This window comes from Rhamphochromis longiceps, linkage group LG3, assembly GCF_057381845.1.
Source record: "Rhamphochromis longiceps isolate RC_006_pf linkage group LG3, R_longiceps_female_GT1.1, whole genome shotgun sequence".
Classification (NCBI taxonomy): Eukaryota; Metazoa; Chordata; class Actinopteri; order Cichliformes; family Cichlidae; genus Rhamphochromis; species Rhamphochromis longiceps.
Window position 1 is genome coordinate 23,962,425 of NC_140559.1, and position 18,568 is coordinate 23,980,992.

Here is an 18,568-nt window from a genome sequence, read left to right on the forward strand (position 1 = left end):
AACTGATCAAACACACACATCCATACATATGCAATAATACTAAGTGCAATAATCCTTTCTGTCATCGTTGTATTTTTACTCAGTTGTATATAGCATTTGTATTTGTATTCTATTTTTATCTTATTGTATATTTATTTTATTTTATTCTACTGTATATAGTATTTTATTTTATTCTATTCTGTATTGTGTACTGTATTTATTCTTATTGTATCCTAATTTTTGCCTCATAACTTTTGCACTGTCCACTTCCTGCTGTGACAAAACAAATTTCCCACGTGTGGGACTAATAAAGGTTATCTTATCTTATCTTATCTTATCTTATCTTATCTTATCTTATCTTATATATCACATCTTTTTGTATTGTGCCCTTACTTTTGATCAGTCTAAGGTACTTCCCCTTGAGACTAAAGGGTTGCAATACAGCAAAATACTGAAGGCTGAGATCTGTTCTCTCAGTGACTTTCAGCTTTATTAAACGTTAAATTTAATCTCATGTATACAGGTTTTAAATTCAGGTTCTGTTGTTTACTTAGAATACAAAATGTGTGTGTGTGTGTGTGTGTGTGTGTGTGTGTGTGTGTGTGTGTGTGTGTGTGTGTGTGTATACACATGCATATCTGTTATTAACCTCTGTCTCTCTTCCACAACACGTCTTTATCCTGTCTTCCTTCTCTCACCCCAACCGGTTGCAGCAGATGGCCCCGCCCCTCCCTGAGCCTGGTTCTGCTGGAGGTTTCTTCCTGTTAAAAGGGATTTTTTCCTTCCCACTGTCGCCAAAGTGCTGCTCATAGGGGGTCATATGATTGTTGGGTCTTTCTTGTTTGATGGAACCACTTCATAAGGAAAAGGCTCCGGTTCAGTCTTTGCCAGATTGTTTTATCCTAGTCCTTACCCTGTGAGTGTCACAAAGGACCAGAAGCCTATACTAAAACTGGGCTCAAGTGCTGGACCAAGTGAAGAGATGGTTGAGTTAGTTTTACACAATGCTTTTATTTTTGCAACAATGGGAATGTGGAAAAAAGTTTAGTGTGAACACAGAATAAAATCATGCTTGGCACGAGGTTTGTGTCTAGGAAAACTAGTGTGGAGCTCTGAGGCAGGGACAGGGCATGTTTGGTAACAAGTGTGGTGGCACTGAGGAGAAAGAACAAAGGGAGTTTGTGTATTATAGAACTCCTACAGGTGTACATTTAACTGAGGGGTAAGGCGTACGTTCCAGGTGGAGTCAGTGGTGATTTGAGGAGAGAAGGTGTCGGAGTAGCAAGCAGAGCCAAAGAGTGGAGCTGTGACGAGAGAATTGAAGCACAAGAGAACAAGGTAAGTACATAGACTTGAGACTGAGGCATGAGTGCCTGTTACCAACATGGGTTAGTTGATGAACTGGCAGTGACAAGACAGCAACACTGGTCTTAAATATCTGTAGCAGATTGTTCCAGATTAGCTCCAGATAAGGTGAAGACAGTTCCTCCCTGGGACAGGCAGAGGAGAACTGACCTGGACTGTGACAGGGTGAAAAATATTAACATGCTTGCAATCTTGCATTCAGGATTTCCTTGGAAGATCCAATGACGCACATCACTATTTGCAGTTTTTTCATTTAGAGCTGTAAAATATCTCCACAACAGGTTACAACATGAAACAAAACAGACAACACAGAGCAACACTTTGTGCTTTGTTGTTTCGGGCATGCTGGCAGCTTCTTGCATTCTGGACTTTCACCTTTCTGCACTCGTCCCTGGCTGAAGAATTCCAAACTGTTATTACTGCTATAGTTTTTATATAATTTATTTAAATATGTAATATTAACTGATGATGGCAGATGCAGCTCCCCAAACGTCAGCACTAAATTCATTTTTCATCTTAAATCTGCTTCTGCTGCCTGTTCCTACCTCATTTCTGTCACCCACAAGCCTGCATCTTGAGTGCTGCAGTGCTTTCTAAAGTGTCGTTGGTTGTAAAATTTGGAGTAGAGGTCTTTCTCTCCACAAAGGTTTGCTTTGTTGACCATTTCTGTGTATTTTTCTCTCCTTTTTTCATCTTTTTGATCACTGCCTCGTATTAAAAGTGTATTTCCTCATGTATTGAAACCAAAGAATCTTTTCTCATAATAATGATGAGGGGGGAAACCAGGCACGTGCAGAGGGGGGGGGGGGGGCTAGAGGGACTTGAGCACCCGCCCCTTTCCTGATGGGTTCCCAAAGTGCCCTTTTGTTGAGGCAACTTTTTTTTTTAAAAAATTATTATTATTATTTTTTTAATGTGTGTGTGCGGAGTCCTGTCTGTGCCCCTCAACAATAATATTTAACTATTAATCACAGTTTTGCTAAATAAAAGGATCTGCTTGCATCAGTCACATGATCACATTTAACCAATGATCGCCCTTGACGGCAGAACGCGCTGGTTAAGAGCCTGGAACGAGCTCACAAAGAGCACGCGCATTTGTTGCGGTCCGGAGCTGTAGGAGAAACACAAGTTAACTCAGAGACACAGACTGATGCGACAAAACCAGTAAGTAGGTGTACAGCGCACACTGTAGTGTGTAGCACACAGGAGTATTAGCTTATTACGTACACGTTGGTAAGCTGTCTTGTTGCAACTGACGAACTGAAACAAACGAGCGTGCTGTGTGTGCAACAGCGCGACAAACATTACCTGTCCTTTTATTAACTGCACAGGTAGTGCTGGTCATAGCTGCTGGCTACCTGTGTAAGGCTGTCATGGGTCTGTAGCTCTGTCACCGTTTTAGGGAACATATTTAGTTTTAAAGTATTTAGAAACATATTTAGTTTTAAAGTAAGTTTCCGGGCTTTTCCTGCCTTTCTGGAGGGATTATATTTCACTAAAAAACGATCTAATATGCATGTCCACATAATTATGCATTATTATAATATTCTAAAAAACACACGCTGTATTTTAAAGAACATACATTAAGAAGCAGATTATATTAGATTTATATTTTAAATAAGACAAAATTTGGATTTTACAGCAGTAAAATTATTGTATCGCTACAGTTTAAAAATGTAATAAGCTTTGCCCTGCACAGAGTGGATAGTGAAACAAATGGAATCATCATAAATACATTATTTCATATTTATTACTTCCCCCTCCTCATTGCTTTATTATTGTAGCTCTAGTAATAAATAATAATGTAAGGATTCTGGATCAGCACCGTGATGCCCATAGTATATACAGTATTCTGAAGAAGGTCTAAAATGTCTCTGTGTGTGCATGTGTGTGTTTTATTTAGATGGATTTTTAAAAAAAAATATTACTCATGATATAACATTGTCCAGACATGCCTGGTAAGGACATGAGGAGGAAACAGTAGAGCTGTGTGAGGCTACTAAAGGCAGTGCTATAACATTTTTCTGTCATCATTTTATTATAGATTAAGTGCAAGAGTTGTTAGGTGTGGATAATTAGATTATAGTTTATTGCAATAGCAAGTTGTGCCTTGTTCTCAGATAGACAGCAAGTGCAGAGTGATATATGAAATGATGGGATGGAAGGAAGAAGAGAAGCAAAGAGTGATTCACAGGCAGAGCCTAAATTATTTCTCACAGTTTTTTGTTGCCTTATGGTTCCAAGCGCTGTCACCAATCTTTGCATTTAGTTATTATCTCATGACACTTGTTTAATCAGCTACCATCTCTCCTATGGACTTTTTAATGTCTACAGTCTCAGATCAACACAGCCCCGCCCTCCAGCACTATCAGCAGCAGGAGCAGCAGCAACCCCTCAACAGCAACATTGTACCCATCAGGTAAAACACCGGCTACGTTTGCTTTGCCTTGTTGCCCATATTAGATTCTTGATGAATGTGTGTTGTTGTTATTCAGCCTGGCTCAATGTGCCCCTTTTTAACTTTAAGCACCTGCCCCTTTAAACCTCTCTGCACGGCCCTGGGGGAAACCACAAACTAACACCCTGTAACAGAGGAAGGAGGAGGAGGTTCGTGTGTTATGTGAGTGAACTTATGCAAGAAGAATTAATTCAGCATCAACAAAAGACAGAATGGAGAAATCATTTCTTCTGCTTTGTAAGTATACTGTAATGGGTTTCATCTTTGAAAAGGCCTAAAGATGCCACTTCTTTTGTTTCTCCACATAAATATCGAGTTTGTGTAGAAGACAACAGAGAGAGAATCACTTCCTGCTTTTTCTGCTTATTCTGCACGAGTCTGTAGCTCGATCAAGCTGTGTAAAACCTCTAAACCAACCTCTGTTTCATTTCTCTTTAGTTCTGATCTCACTGCTGAGCTACACCACAAACCAAGGTCGGTAACCTTCTCTTGTCCTATTTTAAACCTGAAATAAACGACACATTTTAAAGATTAAAATTTATTGACTCTCGTGAATATGAATGAATATTTTCAACCCAAAAGTTCTGTTAAAGTTTGATCACGATGAAGGTGCTGTTGTTTGACATAGTTAATGATGATCACCAGGAATGTTATTTCAGCCCTAAGTGTTTATGAAAAATATAATCAAATCAAATCAAATCACTTTTATTGTCACATCACATGTGCAGGCACACTGGCACAGCACATGCGAGTGAAATTCTTGTGTGCGAGCCCCACAAGCAACAGAGATGTGCAAAACACAACAACACAAACGAGCAAAATACAAGAATGGCCAACCTGAAACTAATAAATATATGTACAATATATACAGTAATAGTGTATGCATTTCTGGATGTGTATACTAAATGTTTTTCTACATGTGTGTGTGTGTGTGTGTGTGTGTGTGTGTGTGTGTGTGTGTGTGTGTATACACATTTTTACAAATTAAATAGTAAAAAAATAAATAAATAAATAAAAAATAAAATAAAATATATAAAAATATACAGAGTTGAATATGTGCAAAACAGTGGCATTACTGTACAGTGTGTAGTGCATAATGTTGAAGTTCCAGTAGTGAAGCTGAGGTGTCTATGAAGTGTTCAGCAGTCTGATGGCCTGATGGAAGAAGCTGTCTCTCAGTCTGCTGGTACGGGACCGGATGCTGCAGAACCTCCTTCCTGATGGAAGCAGTCTGAACAGTTTATGGCTGGGGTGACTGGAGTCCTTGATGATCCTCCCCGCTTTCCTCAGGCAGCGCTTCCTGTAGATGTCTTGGAGGGAGGGAAGCTCACCTCCAATTATCCGTTCAGAGCACCGCACTACTCGCTGGAGAGCTTTGCAGTTGTAGGCGGTGCTGTTGCCATACCAGGTGGTGATGCATCCAGTGAGGATGCTCTCAATGGCACAGCGATAGAAGGTCCTGAGGATGCGGGGGCTCATGCCGAATCTTTTCAGTCTCCTGAGAAAGAAGAGGCGCTGCTGCGCCTTCTTCACTGTTTTGTTTGTGTGTACTGACCACGTAAGATCCTCAGCCAGATGTACACCACTTGGCGTCTGTCAGACAGGAAGCTAAGGATCCAGCTGCAGAGGGAGCTGCTCAGTCCTAGATCCTGCAGTTTCCTGTCCAGCTTCGAGGGAACGATGGTATTGAATGCTGAGCTGTAATCTACAAACAGCATTCTCACATACGTGTCTCTCTTCTCCAGGTGTGACAGGGCAGTATGTAGTGTCAGGGCTATGGCATCATCAGTGGACCTGTTGTGGCGGTATGCAAACTGTAGAGGGTCCAGTGAGTCGGGTAGTGCAGAGCAGATGAAGTCCCTGACCAGCTTCTCGAAGCATTTGCTCACGATGGGGGTCAGGGCTACAGGTCGCCCTATAATATAAATATAAATATACTAATATCGATTTTCATCACAGCTCTTCTGACTGTGAGTCCCAGCAGCTCTCAGATGTTTGGGGGAGACTTTGTGTCTCTGAGCTGTGAGGAGGACGACAGCTCTGCTGGATGGACTCTGAGGAGAAACACAAGCAGAGAAATCAGAGCTGAGTGTGAGGAGTGGGGAGCAGCAGCTGATTCTTCCTGTAACATTAGCAGTGTCCTCCCGTGGGACAGTGGAGTTTACTGGTGTGAGTCCAGAGAGGGTCCCATCAGTAACATGGTTAACCTGACAGTCACTGGTAAGCTGAGTGTGTGGAGTTAGTGTTGATGAAGCTGTGTGTAAATGGATGAAATGCTGTAGTTTGTCTCTGTGTTGAGGTGGATCAGTGATCCTGCAGAGTCCTGTCCTCCCTGTGATGGAGGGAGATGACGTCACTCTGCTCTGCGAAGAAAAGAATTCCTTCAGCCTCCCGGCTGCTTTCTTTAAAGATGGCTCCCTTATCGGCAACGAGATGACAGGTCACATGACCATCCAGCATGTTTCCAGGTCTGATGAAGGCCTCTACAAGTGTGACATCAGCGGTCATGGAGAGTCTCCATCCAGCTGGATCACTGTCACAGGTGAGGAGCTTCACTCACATTTTACCATTTCACCTACAAATTCACCTGAACAGGTGGGATTCTCTCTGCAGATAGGCCTGCAAACACAATCCTACACCCATCCTCAGCACCACCTCCTGACCCCACCTCCCTCAACCTTGTGTTCAGCGTTGTCTCTCACCTGGTGGTAATTTGTCCATACTTCATCTCCACTCTGCTCATGGTGTCTTTATATCGACACAGAGCCAAAGGTAACACTCCGAGTCTCCTCTGCTTTTTTTCATCAGTTTCTTTTGTTTCTATTAGAAATGTCTCATCTTACCTCCTGTCTATGCTAGCATCCCTGCCGACCCAAGCTGAGCAGAGACAGACTGAGGACTTTGATAACATTGTGGAGGTGACCACTGAGCATCACTTCTGAGTTGCACAGTAAGAGTTCCTGTTCATTCAGTCAGAAGGTGGATGTCACATCACCGTGGTTAACCAATGAAAGAAATCTGCAATACACTGTTTACTAATGCAAACATTTTGTTTGTTTTATCAGCCCTGCCAAGTGATTTAAAAGCAGTATGCACTGTTTCCTACTCTTCAGTCAAATGTCTTATGCTAAGTTCAGAAGAAGTTCTTCACTGGTGCAGATGTTGCATTTTGCTTCCCACACATTTCCTTGCTTTGCTGTCAATAAAAAAACAGCAACAGATATTTGCTCAATAAAATAACAGTATTTATTTGTTTTTGTTTTGTTTTTTTATTTTAAGGGTTTCACTTCACAAATAGTGTAGCTCTGTCTGGAGCCACACTTTCAGCTCATGAATGGACTCCAGTAAAGTGCAGAGCCAAAGCCCCTTTATCTGATGACACAAAGAAACTTGTTGTCAGCATCTACAGTGATTTTTACCATTTAGTCAAAAATCTATACAGTTTTGTTCCTGTATTTGGCTTTTTTAATGACAGTTAGCAGTGGGTGTTCTTTTTATTCTTTACTGTTTTTTTTTTCATCCTGACAGTAAAAGAAACTAACAGGTCTGTAGCCCAGTTTCCTGTTTTCTGGTAAAAAGGCTTTAACCAACACGGCTGACGTCTCACTGCAGGACATTTAAGACGTGCATGCACACAAGTCCACACACCACACACGTTGCTTATATGAGTGCACATTTGAATATTCTACAAACTGAAATCCATATTTCCTATTTGCAGCTTTTGACAAGCCACATAGTTGAGACAGCAAACATGTCAAAGAAGGTTCTCTGGTCAGATTTAACGTCTTGACCTTGCAAAATGCTGCCTACAAATTATTGACTCAGGTGGTCTGAATACAAATGCAGAAACATTTTTCAGATTCTTATATGTAAAAAAACAACTGAACTCTATGTACTATTTTTTCTTCCACTGCAGAATTATGGGCCAATTGTCAAAGGAGCTTGGAAAGAAAAACGTCTGGACTTCTTCTACGATGACCTGGATGACTGAGAACCTTCACAGACCCCCCCCCCCCCACCCCCCTGACACTTACTAATTCTCATCCTCCCTCTTGATCATAGAGGCTCAGGGTGTTGGAGATTATGCCATGGTCAGGGTCGGAATCCTCATCAACGCGTCCAGTAAGAGTCCCAGACTAGACCCTCCTTTCCCACATTTACCTAAGACTGATATACAAAACACAATATACAAACTAACTGAGAAAAGACAATCATGTACAGGGTTGTTTGTACACATGATATTAATCAACAATGTATTTCATTCTAACTGCTTTTTTATTTCTAATTGTGGTTGCTTTACTGTACAAATTCTCCTTAAAAAAATGTTCAACATTAAAGACTTTATAAATCTTGTTTAATAAATGTGATATTTTTCCACACTGGTCGATGTTCTTTTTCTAAAAACTTATTACAATATTTTAATAAGATTTGTTAAAGTTGCCTTTTGGTTTATACTTAAAGGCAATAGCCAAAACACATCAAGGGTAAAATTTAAACAGTTCCACTTAGAAGAAATTTCTTGAAGCACAAGTCAAGAAAAAAAATAAAATGAGGAGAAGCTCCCATTTCCCCCTTTTCTGTTTCACATCTTGACTGAACAATTTTACAGATAATACATCTCAACACATCTTGATAATTTGTTTTAGAGTTTTACAGGCTCACTTTCTTCCCCTCTTTTATTCAACTCCCCCTATTTTTTATTCCTCGGACAGAGAATTAAACACCAGCTTGTTCTGCCAGCATTTTAAACCTGTGCTTGCATGGAGTCAGGACCATTCTCATACACATGTGAAGGTGGTTATTGTTGAGCTTGAAACAATATTTAATTTTTAGTATTTCCATTACTGAGAAAACTGTTTCACTGTTGCGTGTGGAGGTCAGACCTGGGAAACCGTGTCGGGTATTAAAATTGCTTTGAAATAGTTGTATCTGCTTGGACACCAGTTGCATCTGCGGTGTCATCATTTACCCATGAAATCCTCTATTTTTGCTTTTCACTTTCCTTTTTGCAGAATACCCTTTCTTCATTATTTTTCACCTCTGTCTTTTCTCAGCTTTCTCTGATGCAGTTGTTTGTATCTTTGCATGTGTACTGCAACTTGCCTCCAACTCTCATCTGTCTGCACTCTGGAGTTGCAGTGTTTACTAGGGATCCTCTGGCCAATCCAAATATTGATATCATGCTGGTATGAATGCTGCCCCTGTAATTCAGATGCACTGCTGTAAAATTCTCTTCTGTGACATTACTAGCTTATTTGAAGACATAAAAGTCGATGAAAAAAAACAAAACGTTGTCCCAAAACAAGCAGCAAAAGAAACAAAGAGAGGAGGAAAGAAATCCCGAGACAAACCCAGATCCTGAGCACAGTGGTCACTGTCACAATCCTTTTCAGAGAAGGACAGAATAATCAGGTAGTGCACGTGGTCACTGGTGAAAGTAGGGTTGCCAACTCCCTGAAAAATAAATAAGGGACACCTCGTGGCCAGGGCCGGGCAACCCAGTTGTCTTCACCCTTCCCAGTGTGGTAGCTCTTTTTTTTTTTGTGTGTGTGAAATTATTCTTTAACCATTTGACTTGAATTTGATTTAAGCAGATGCATATTCTTTGTGATATGACCACATGGGAAACAAATGATCATTTAGCCATTTATTTTTAGCTCAAAATGACAACATTAACACAGTAAAACAGGTCTCTTTCTTAAACAGAAGCCTGTCATGCTTAACTTTGGAGAATATAAGTAAATCTTTCTTTAAAAGAACTCTGTCCTGCTTAACTTAAAATTATATAAATTAATAGAAAACAATAGAACGAAAAATACTCTTGTAACAGTGCACATTTAGTGCATTTAGTACAGTTGGCTTCAGTTGAGGTATTATTTCAGCTTTTCTAATGCTAATCAGCTGCTCCTGTTTGTAAACCCGCTTGTTCCCATGATTACGCATCATAACTCATCATCATTATTCATCTATGTGTTACTTTTATGTATTAGTCATCTATTTGTTGTAATCATCTATCCTTGCAGTTGTTTATTACACAAAATAAATGATATTATCACACTTCTGGCCACATAGCGCTGATATTCACTGCACATGCCCATATCCTTAACCAGAGGGTTTAAAAAAACACAAACCAGTGTTTACATACCATATCTGCTTCTGCCGTGGCCTGGTGGACAAAAACTTGGTTAAGGGTTCCCCGAGCTTTCACGCCCCTCATGTTCTTCATGTGCCCACCACTAGAAGCATGCCTATGGAAAAAGTGCGCCGGCACACAGTGCAGTGCGCTTTATAGGTGTTATGGTGCACTTTCCCAGCCAGGTGTTTCCCTTTTCCCATTCCTCCCTGTACTTTTGCAGCCTTTTTTTCTTTCTCTGAGCGAACAAACATTGCTGCTCTAATGCTGGGCTCACACTGTGCGATCTTTGGCCCATTTTGAGCCGATTTTTGAGTCATGCGACCGATGAAAAAGAACGGCGCAGCACGGCTGTGCAGCGTGTGATCTGGACACAAGCGATGGAGGCACAACTTGTAGAACTTTGGAAAGCTCATCCGAGCCTTTTCGATGTGGCACCACAAAATTATCACGACCACAACAAACGTGAAAATAGTTGGATCTACACTGCTGCTCAATCACAGCTGATCATGTTTTTCATCAGCAATTTAGCAAAGTTGATGGTGGTGGTGTGTCTGTGTGAGTGAAAGACAGAGAGGGAGGGAGAGATTTTCTGTTATAACCTTCATGTTATGGACGCACAGTGTGAGCACTCGGGTCGCATCAGAGCATCGGGTCGTATAGTGTGAGACCTGCATCGTGACCTGCAAACTTCTAACTCCTGCGAGTCAATCGTGCAGTTTGAGCAGGAGCTGAATAACGCGACTGAAAAAATCACACAGTGTCTGCCCAGCTTTAGGTGTACTGTCGTCCGAGACTTGCACCGCAGTGTCTGCGTTTGTTTCCCTGTTGGCCATGCTTCTTGTTGTGGTCATCTGTTGTCTTCCGGTATTTTCTCCGTAAGCGACCTTTCCTCGACCAATGAGATGAGCGGTAATCTGAATTGTCATACTCGAATTGTCATAAGTGTGCTGTCAGCTCATTGGTCACAAAGCAGGAGAGGGGCTGGGAATTATGTTTTCAAACAAAGTGTTAATTCCATTAAAAGTTATAGACTACTTTTGATTCTCACTGTATTACGGGACAAAGTGCGTCCCTTATTAGCTCAATACGGGACGTGTACTTTTGTTTCGAAATACGGGACGATTCCGTTTTTTAAGGGACGGTTGGCAACCCTAGGTGAAAGTAATGTTTCAGTCATGTTGGATTTTCAGCATCATGTTAATATATTACTGATATGACTACTATCAGTTTAGACATTCAAATAATTCATTCAACCCACTGAAACATGTTTAATTATTTTATTTGAAAATCAACAACAACAACAAAAGCGTCAGACCTTCACTGCCCAGTCTATTTTATTTAATAACATTACCGTAGTTATTGCTTTGTTGACCCCTACATAAGCTGCATGTAAAGGTTCAAACTGTATGTGTCACTATTGTTACTGGAAATAATGGCCCTGTTTTTATTTAGTATTGGATCAGTGCCAGAAAAATGCGCTAGGTATCACGTGGGATAGCTTAACTCCTGAACTCACATCCAGTTGGCATCTGCAATTAAACAACTACCGTAAAGAAGATAGCTTGTTTAAATGAAAGAAACGCAATGTTTAAATCATACTTCTGCCTTTGTTTTATTGTTTGTTTGTTTTTCTTTTTGTAGCTGGGTCCTTATGGGACAGCTTCCGGGTCTAGGTTCGGACCGCCTGTTAAGCTGTGTGTGATTTTCCGAACAATTTATCAACTTTTTTGCGTGGGATCGGTCGTATGCAGTGTGAATTGCCTCCCGCTAAAGTGGTGCCATTTTTTTCTTAAGTTTTTGATTTTATTTAGTTTTGTAAATTGATAAATGCCATTTTAAATGTGGACTGGAGTTTATTGTCTTTTTGGGGTCCTCCCAACCTCACAGCCACGCCTACGTCGTCGCCGTCAACGAGCTCCGCTTCCGCCTCTTTGCTATGAGGATTGTTGTTGCTAACATTGCACTTTTTTTCTTTTATTTTGTGCCCTTTGCGGCTCCTCTGGATCAAGGTGAGTTACAGCAGGGGATGGGTTGTTTTAAAGCAGGGGTGCTCAATCCCGGTCCTCGAGAGCTACCGTCCTGCAGCTTTTAGATGCATCCCTACTCCAACACAGCTGAATCAAATGAATGGCTTGTTATCAGGCCTTTGCCAAACACGATGGCATGCTGAAGAGGTAATCAAACCATTTGATTCAGCTGTGTTGGAGTAGGGATGCATCTAAAAGCTGCAGGACGGTAGCTCTCGAGGACCGGGATTGGGCACCCCTGTTTTAAAGGATCCTCACAGGTCTCATATTGCACGTATCTAACTTTCTCTCTACGCCATAACGGTGCCTTTAAACCCAGCCGATATCTCAGCCCTGTCTACATTTAACATATATGACTGCAGGGTTTCTCCGACAGTGTTGGGCAAACTCCAGATAAAATCATAAGTCGGATTTATCATCTTTAATGAACTCTCAAACTTGGAAAGTCGAAGAAGCCCCACCAAGCCCGCGTTAGCAACAGTTTATTGCTTACATTTTAAAACAGACTGCTCAGCTGATGTAACCGTGTGTTCCTGCATTGTGCCTGACAATGAAAGGCAAAAAGAAAGACTTCCACGGAAACAACTTGCCCGCTCCAGCTCCTATACCCAATACAAACACTTGGGATGAGAGTTAGCTCAACCCACTACACCTTCAAAGCTACCAGGAATTATCTGCTCATGCTAGCATTAACACACACACGATTACTACAATAATTAACAACGCACAATCAGAAACATCAGAGTGGATAAAGATATAATTAATCTCGGAAAAGAAATGACATAGACCTCTCCTACAGGGGAATTATAGAAAAGGGGAGAGGCCGTAGGGGTACCCCAAATTTATAGGGTTGTACCAAAGACGAAGAAAAGGATGAAGAGGGGCTCTAACTAATAATGAAGATAACTACAGGCTTGCAGGTCCTAAAAGTCAGCTATACCAGGAACAGTTTGGGGTTTACAATACATTTTGTGTAATAACAATATGTGATTTATGACCCTGGCTACAAAAATATAAGAAACAGATTATACATCTTTTACTGTAAAACATCCGAGTAATCAAAGTTTATCATCACGTCCACTTCTGCTTCTGATCACCAAGCCCGCAGCCTCTCATCCAGGGTCCGCACTGCCCAGCTCCGCTCCTCAGGCCTGAAGACTGTCGGATTTCACTCTGGACTCAGTTCAGTTTAGCTACAGCTCCCCTGCTGCTCAGAACAGCCTTGTTATACATAAAATATAGAAATTACCTGATTTGCAAGAGCCTTTATGACTCAGAGAGTAGATACAGTCTTATTTGACACGTCAAATATCTTGATAGAAATGTTTTTGTTGCAGTTTCTGCTGCCCTCTCAAACACATCTCTCTTGAAATGCATATGTAATCACAGGGAGACTTTTTACCTGCATGGATAAATAAAGGATACACAAAAGTTCGTTGAAGGTCATTTTAAAAAGAAGGAGCTGGAAAATAAATAATAATAATTACAATACTAATTTTACTTGTATGGTTATTTTTTTTCATCTGTATTCTCCGTTTGTTACTCATAGTAAACAGTGAATTTTGTGTTTATATCACTCAGAGGTAACTGCGAGTCCTGGAGAAGATGCCATTCTTCAGTGTCAGGGACCCGGAGATGTGGAGATCACCCTGTTGGAGTGGAGCAAACCTGAGCTTAAGTCCGATGGCTATGTATTCTTCTACAGAAACCAGCGTCTATATGAAAACTACCAGCACTCGTTCTTTAAAGGCCGAGTGAAGCTGAGAGATCCATCAATGAAAGATGGGGACTGTTCAGTGATTCTAAGGAATGCCAGCATCAGGGATGCAGGAACATATGAGTGTCGCATTACAACCAGAAGAAGTAAGGGCGTCCAAAGTGAGTTCAAGCACTCCATCAAGCTCACAGTCAAATCCTCAGGTGAGTTTGTGGAAGTGTTACAGTTTCTTCCATAGGAAGTTTTAACATTTTGCAGATGTGATGTTATTGTTGTGGTTGGTGCTATTAAGTTATTTCCCACTTCCATTGTTTGTTTTTGCATGATGGGGATCTAAAGTTTCAACAGATTTTTTTTGTTTTTTTATCTGTACACCAACACATTGCATTTAACTTCAGCTTTAAATTCAGAAAGTGCTGTTATTTATACATGATTCCTAAACTTGATTCAAAGTGTTCGATGTGTATTTTATAGTTTTTCACTTTGACCTTAAATAGGAAGCCCGAAAGATGCTACAAAGATGTGAGGGAGCCAATAACTGGGCTTAAAAGTTCACGTAAACCAATCGGAGAGAGAGAGCATAAACTTTAGGAGTGACATAAATGAAAATCTGGTGCATTGTTACAAAGAATGAATGTACTGACCTCGGGCTGTGAGATGTGACCAAAGTCTCATCTCAATACAAACAATTCTCATCCCAATAATGATATATATCACAAAATAGTGCTTTTTCTGAAAATTCATTGAACACAGCTGGGCGTTGTGTACCTGGAGTCGAGTGTTTTGACCGATGCATGAAACGATACATTTTTAGACATAAGTTGTAACGGCCGCCATTTTCTTTGTATTTATTACACGGCGTGCTGCAGGGAAAAGCCTGTTCTAACGTTTGAGTCTAAGGTTTATTTTGAGCACTTGACGGCTCTTTTTTGCTTCTCATCGGTAAACTCTCTCCGTACTCTTTCACGTGATTCTGGTGATAGAAGAGGTTTGTTGTCTTTGAGTCTGTGGTGGGGACCATTTTGCGGTAAAATTTAGTACAGATTTCATAGTACATGGTACAGTTTTCTGTCAGATGTTGCATAACCAAACCATGTCCATGCTACAGAGGTAGCCTCTTGCCTTTAGGAATAAGTCCTCCATTTGTTTTGACTGGTCCTTCTGTTTGGAGCTACCTGGTTCTGCCTCATCTTAACTGGTCATGCTGGTATTCTCTGTGCCTGCATCCACATGGTGACCATCGAAACAATGAAAAAATATTGCCGTAAACAATATTATGTGACACCACTAAACAAGTGATAGCCAATGATATGAGGCGATAGACATTTTAATTTAATCATCTGATATATATTGTCATATTGCGCAGCCCTATACTGACCAGTTCAGCAACACCAAAGGGCCTGAAAGACCACAGAAAACAACTATGGTAAAATGGTAAACGGCCTGTATTTGTATAGTGCTTTACTAGTCCCTAAGGACCCCAAAGCGTTTTACACATCCAGTCATCCACCCATTCACACACACATTCACACACTGGCGATGGCAAGCTACATTGCAGCCACAGCCACCCTGGGGCGCACTGACAGAGGCGAGGCTGCCGGACACTGGCGCCACCGGGCCCTCTGACCACCACCAGTAGGCAACGGGTGAAGTGTCTTGAGGCATGACTAAAGTAGATGATGACAGAATTATTTGAATTGTTTTTAAAAAAGAAAAAAAAAGCCTTGGCACGTCTCTCAAGGAGAGACAGCAATCTCAATGTCAAGTTCTGCAATGAAGGCAAGCCTTTATGGTTGGAAATAGAAGTGTTTACAACAAGGTGCAAATGAAGATTACACTCAAGACCAGCAAGGCCAGATTAGACATTAACAGAATACATTTTAAAAGAGCCTTTACAGTTCCTGTGCACATTCCATAATTGATGCTGTGGTGAGATCAGACAGTCTACAGATAATAACATGACCCCTCCTGGTGGCAAATGATAGCAGTTAGAGCAGGGCGATATGACCAAAAATATTTATCACGATATACATTTAAAAATTTGCGATAACGATATAACTGACGATATAATTGACACTAGACAAAACACTTTACAACTCCACAACTTTATTAGTGCAAAAAGAAAAACATCAATGTATTTTCACTTAAACAAGCAGCTGTTTTTTATCTGCATTAAAGTTATATAAAAATTTAACAGTGCAAATGCAAAATCCTTGCTGACAGTTTAACCAAAAGGCATTTCCAGTGGAAATTGGCCGACATATCCTCAGCATAACCATGTATAATATCCACAAAACTTAAAAAAAGCTTATACACACACAATATGCTAATATTATGTTGAAGCACAGTTTGTATCACTCCGCGAGGCTCCTGCCTACGAAAGCCGTAATGCTCCGACAATCCATCAAGCGGTGCAGCTTCATAGTTTAGCAAAGTCGTGCTAAACATTTGACAGATTTTCGAGCACCGTGTACGACATAAAATCGTTTCGAGGTCAGTAAACACAACCAGAATTCATACATAAGGCTCACAGGATTATAAGGGGCACTGTCGATTTTCAGAAAAATCAAGGGATTGATTTTAAGTGTGCCGTGTTTTCCAAAAAACACGGTAATAACGACGGCCCGCTAGCATACGCTACCAAAAATAGTGCTTTGTTGTGTATCTGACGGATGAAAGCTAAAGCAGTTCCACACCACTGAAGTTGCAGCATTTTTACAAACCAATTCTGGTTCATCCGTTTCATTCAACGATCCGCTTTCGCTCTTCTCATTCTGCGTCACCGCCATGTGCGTATGTAAACAAAGGCACTGCGCATGCGCGTTTTACCCATATTCTATCGCCATATGTCATTTTCCTATCGTTGCCCAACATTACACCGGTATTACCGTGATATAGCCCAGCCCTAATAGCAGTACAGCAGTAACAGAAGTAATGGCAAAGATGTTATTTCTTAAATAAGGTCAATTGTTAATTTTTATCCAATTTTAAGTAAGATTGGACAAATGAGTATTTAAGGGTTGTTTTGGGGGGCTGTGACGTCACAGGTGGCTTAAAAAAACATTAGAAACACATTCTAAGTGATAATAGTAAAGTAGAGCAGTCCACACTGTTCTGCCTAAGTCTGCACCTTCACCTCCTCAGCTCTCCTGCTCAGGTCTGAAAGCTGTTTCGATGCTCTGCTCTGGATTTCATTCTGTATTTGCTCAGATAAGTTCTCCACATGCTGGTCTGTCTGTTCCCCTGCTGTGCAGCACAGCCAGCAACCTGTTCGGTTCTCACACATTTCTCACACTCTCCCCTGGCTCAACATCCCATTGCCAGCCCGGCAGTAATTATTCAGCTGTTATCTAAATACAGTACTCTATATATTTATTTATCAACCACATCTAGCTAGCTCTGGTTACAGCAGCCTTCACTTTAAAATGTGTGCAAACAGTTGTGCTGCTAGGCAACCTGGTGTGCAGCAGTAGTGGTTTTACATTCACATCTGTAGAGGCAAAATGACGTCCTTGGCAGTTTTTGGTATCATATTTTTCTTTTTTCTTTTTTTTTCTAACCCACACATTCCCAAAATTCAGTATTTGGCGATTAAGCCCTGGTCTTCCTCTCTGTGGTCACTTGATTTTTAACACAGCTTAATTAACTGTGAGTTTGTATAATTTATGTTTTTGTGTTGCTCTTATTCTAAAAGACGTTGTGATCACGCTCCTGTGTTGTTCAGCAGTTATTACTGGTGCAGCTGCACATTCATTTATTTCTTATCAGAATAATCCAATTTTTCAGATTATTCTACATGTTAGGCTTCCAACAAAAATGAAAACAAATTAAAAGATCAAGTAAATTTTGGATCTACCAAAATCTTTTCCTCCTAGGATGGTTCTGGTTTACTTCAGCTTGATGACTAAGAAAGCTTTTTGGAAGAAGGAGAATCCCAAAGTAATTAATCTTTTAATGAAAGCATGATGTTTCAAAAGCTATTTCAAAACTACCAAAGCACATTATCCAGCAATGACCAAAATATATCATAGCTTTTTCAGTAGGAGTGAGGTTGGCTGTACTCAGAGTTATTATGAATAAAGGGAGGCTAACCCATGTGCTGCCAGAGCCTCTGAATGACCTGAAGATATATTTTAGAGTGTCTGCTAACTTTGTCTGCACACTCTTTCTGCTCTGCAGGTTTCACGGACGAAGACACCGAGAATGGAGGAGAAAAGGTTCGAGAAGAGAAGGTCAGAGTAGAGAAGGATGGAGGAAAGAGTAATTGGTATCTTTCACTGATAACTGGTGTGCCGATCACTTTTTTTATTTTTGCTATACCTGCTGGTGTAATTATCTACAAAAGACTAAAAAAATGCATGAAAAGTCCTGAAAAGCACTAAATAGCAGATCTGAATCCTTACTTCTTTCCTCCTGAATGACTGTGGGTCCTGCTGTTGCACAGAAATGAAAACATCTTTGTAAGACTACTAGAGATCCATGCTGCATTAATCTTGTTTTTGTCCATTTATGATGGTTTAAAATGCAGTTTAACCACGATAATAAATATCTGCACAGGTTACTCTCACAAATCAGATTCTCTTGTCACGTTAGGAAAGGTAGTAGTGTGGGCAAACTGTCGTTATGGGTCGTGACCTGTAAATTATACAGGTTGTTACGCACATTATTAAGTATTTGAAGATCTTCACTTTTATTACCTCTACAGCCAGTCAGCCTGCCCCCTTCCCTGACATCAGTCCAGTTCTGCCAAAAAGGCTAAAGCCTCAGAGTCTGCTGTCAAAGCTGCTACCTCTCAGTTTATTACAGAGGTCACTGTTGTAGCTCGTCTGCACGGGGCAGTGGTTTACTTCTTCTAAAGTGTTTAAACCCACATACCACATTTTTTT

The 18,568-nt window shown here is 40.7% G+C and overlaps 2 protein-coding genes and 1 long non-coding RNA gene across 14 annotated transcripts; 2 read left to right on the forward strand and 1 right to left on the reverse strand.

Annotated features, from left to right (window-relative positions):
* Nucleotides 1–471: 471 nt before the first annotated feature.
* Nucleotides 472–11,072, reverse strand: LOC146673548 (uncharacterized). Its single transcript, XR_014910506.1, has 3 exons — nt 9,948–11,072; nt 7,837–7,969; nt 472–1,283 (listed from the first exon to the last, which is right to left on the reverse strand). It is a non-coding gene; the product is annotated as an uncharacterized LOC146673548 (long non-coding RNA).
* Nucleotides 2,388–8,181, forward strand: LOC146673549 (high affinity immunoglobulin epsilon receptor subunit alpha-like). Of its 12 annotated transcripts, none has more exons than XM_085401858.1 (9): nt 2,389–2,508; nt 3,679–3,763; nt 3,937–3,964; nt 4,241–4,276; nt 5,762–6,022; nt 6,102–6,344; nt 6,398–6,574; nt 6,662–6,752; nt 7,719–8,181. In XM_085401858.1, the coding sequence occupies exons 1-8, from the start codon at nt 2,495–2,497 to the stop codon at nt 6,742–6,744; spliced, it is 927 nt and encodes a 308-aa protein (XP_085257984.1). In that variant the 5' UTR covers nt 2,389–2,494; the 3' UTR covers nt 6,745–6,752; nt 7,719–8,181. The 12 variants fall into 12 exon arrangements, with proteins under 12 accessions (XP_085257996.1, XP_085257984.1, XP_085257985.1 ...); XM_085401859.1 differs by having other exon boundaries at nt 2,390–2,508; nt 6,416–6,574; XM_085401864.1 differs by having other exon boundaries at nt 2,434–2,508; nt 3,872–4,039; nt 4,795–6,022.
* Nucleotides 11,073–11,633: 561 nt separating the features above from the next.
* On the forward strand, nt 11,634–18,568 carry LOC146673550 (coxsackievirus and adenovirus receptor homolog). Its single transcript, XM_085401981.1, has 3 exons — nt 11,634–11,947; nt 13,547–13,885; nt 17,862–18,568. The coding sequence occupies exons 1-3, from the start codon at nt 11,875–11,877 to the stop codon at nt 18,062–18,064; spliced, it is 615 nt and encodes a 204-aa protein (XP_085258107.1). The 5' UTR covers nt 11,634–11,874; the 3' UTR covers nt 18,065–18,568.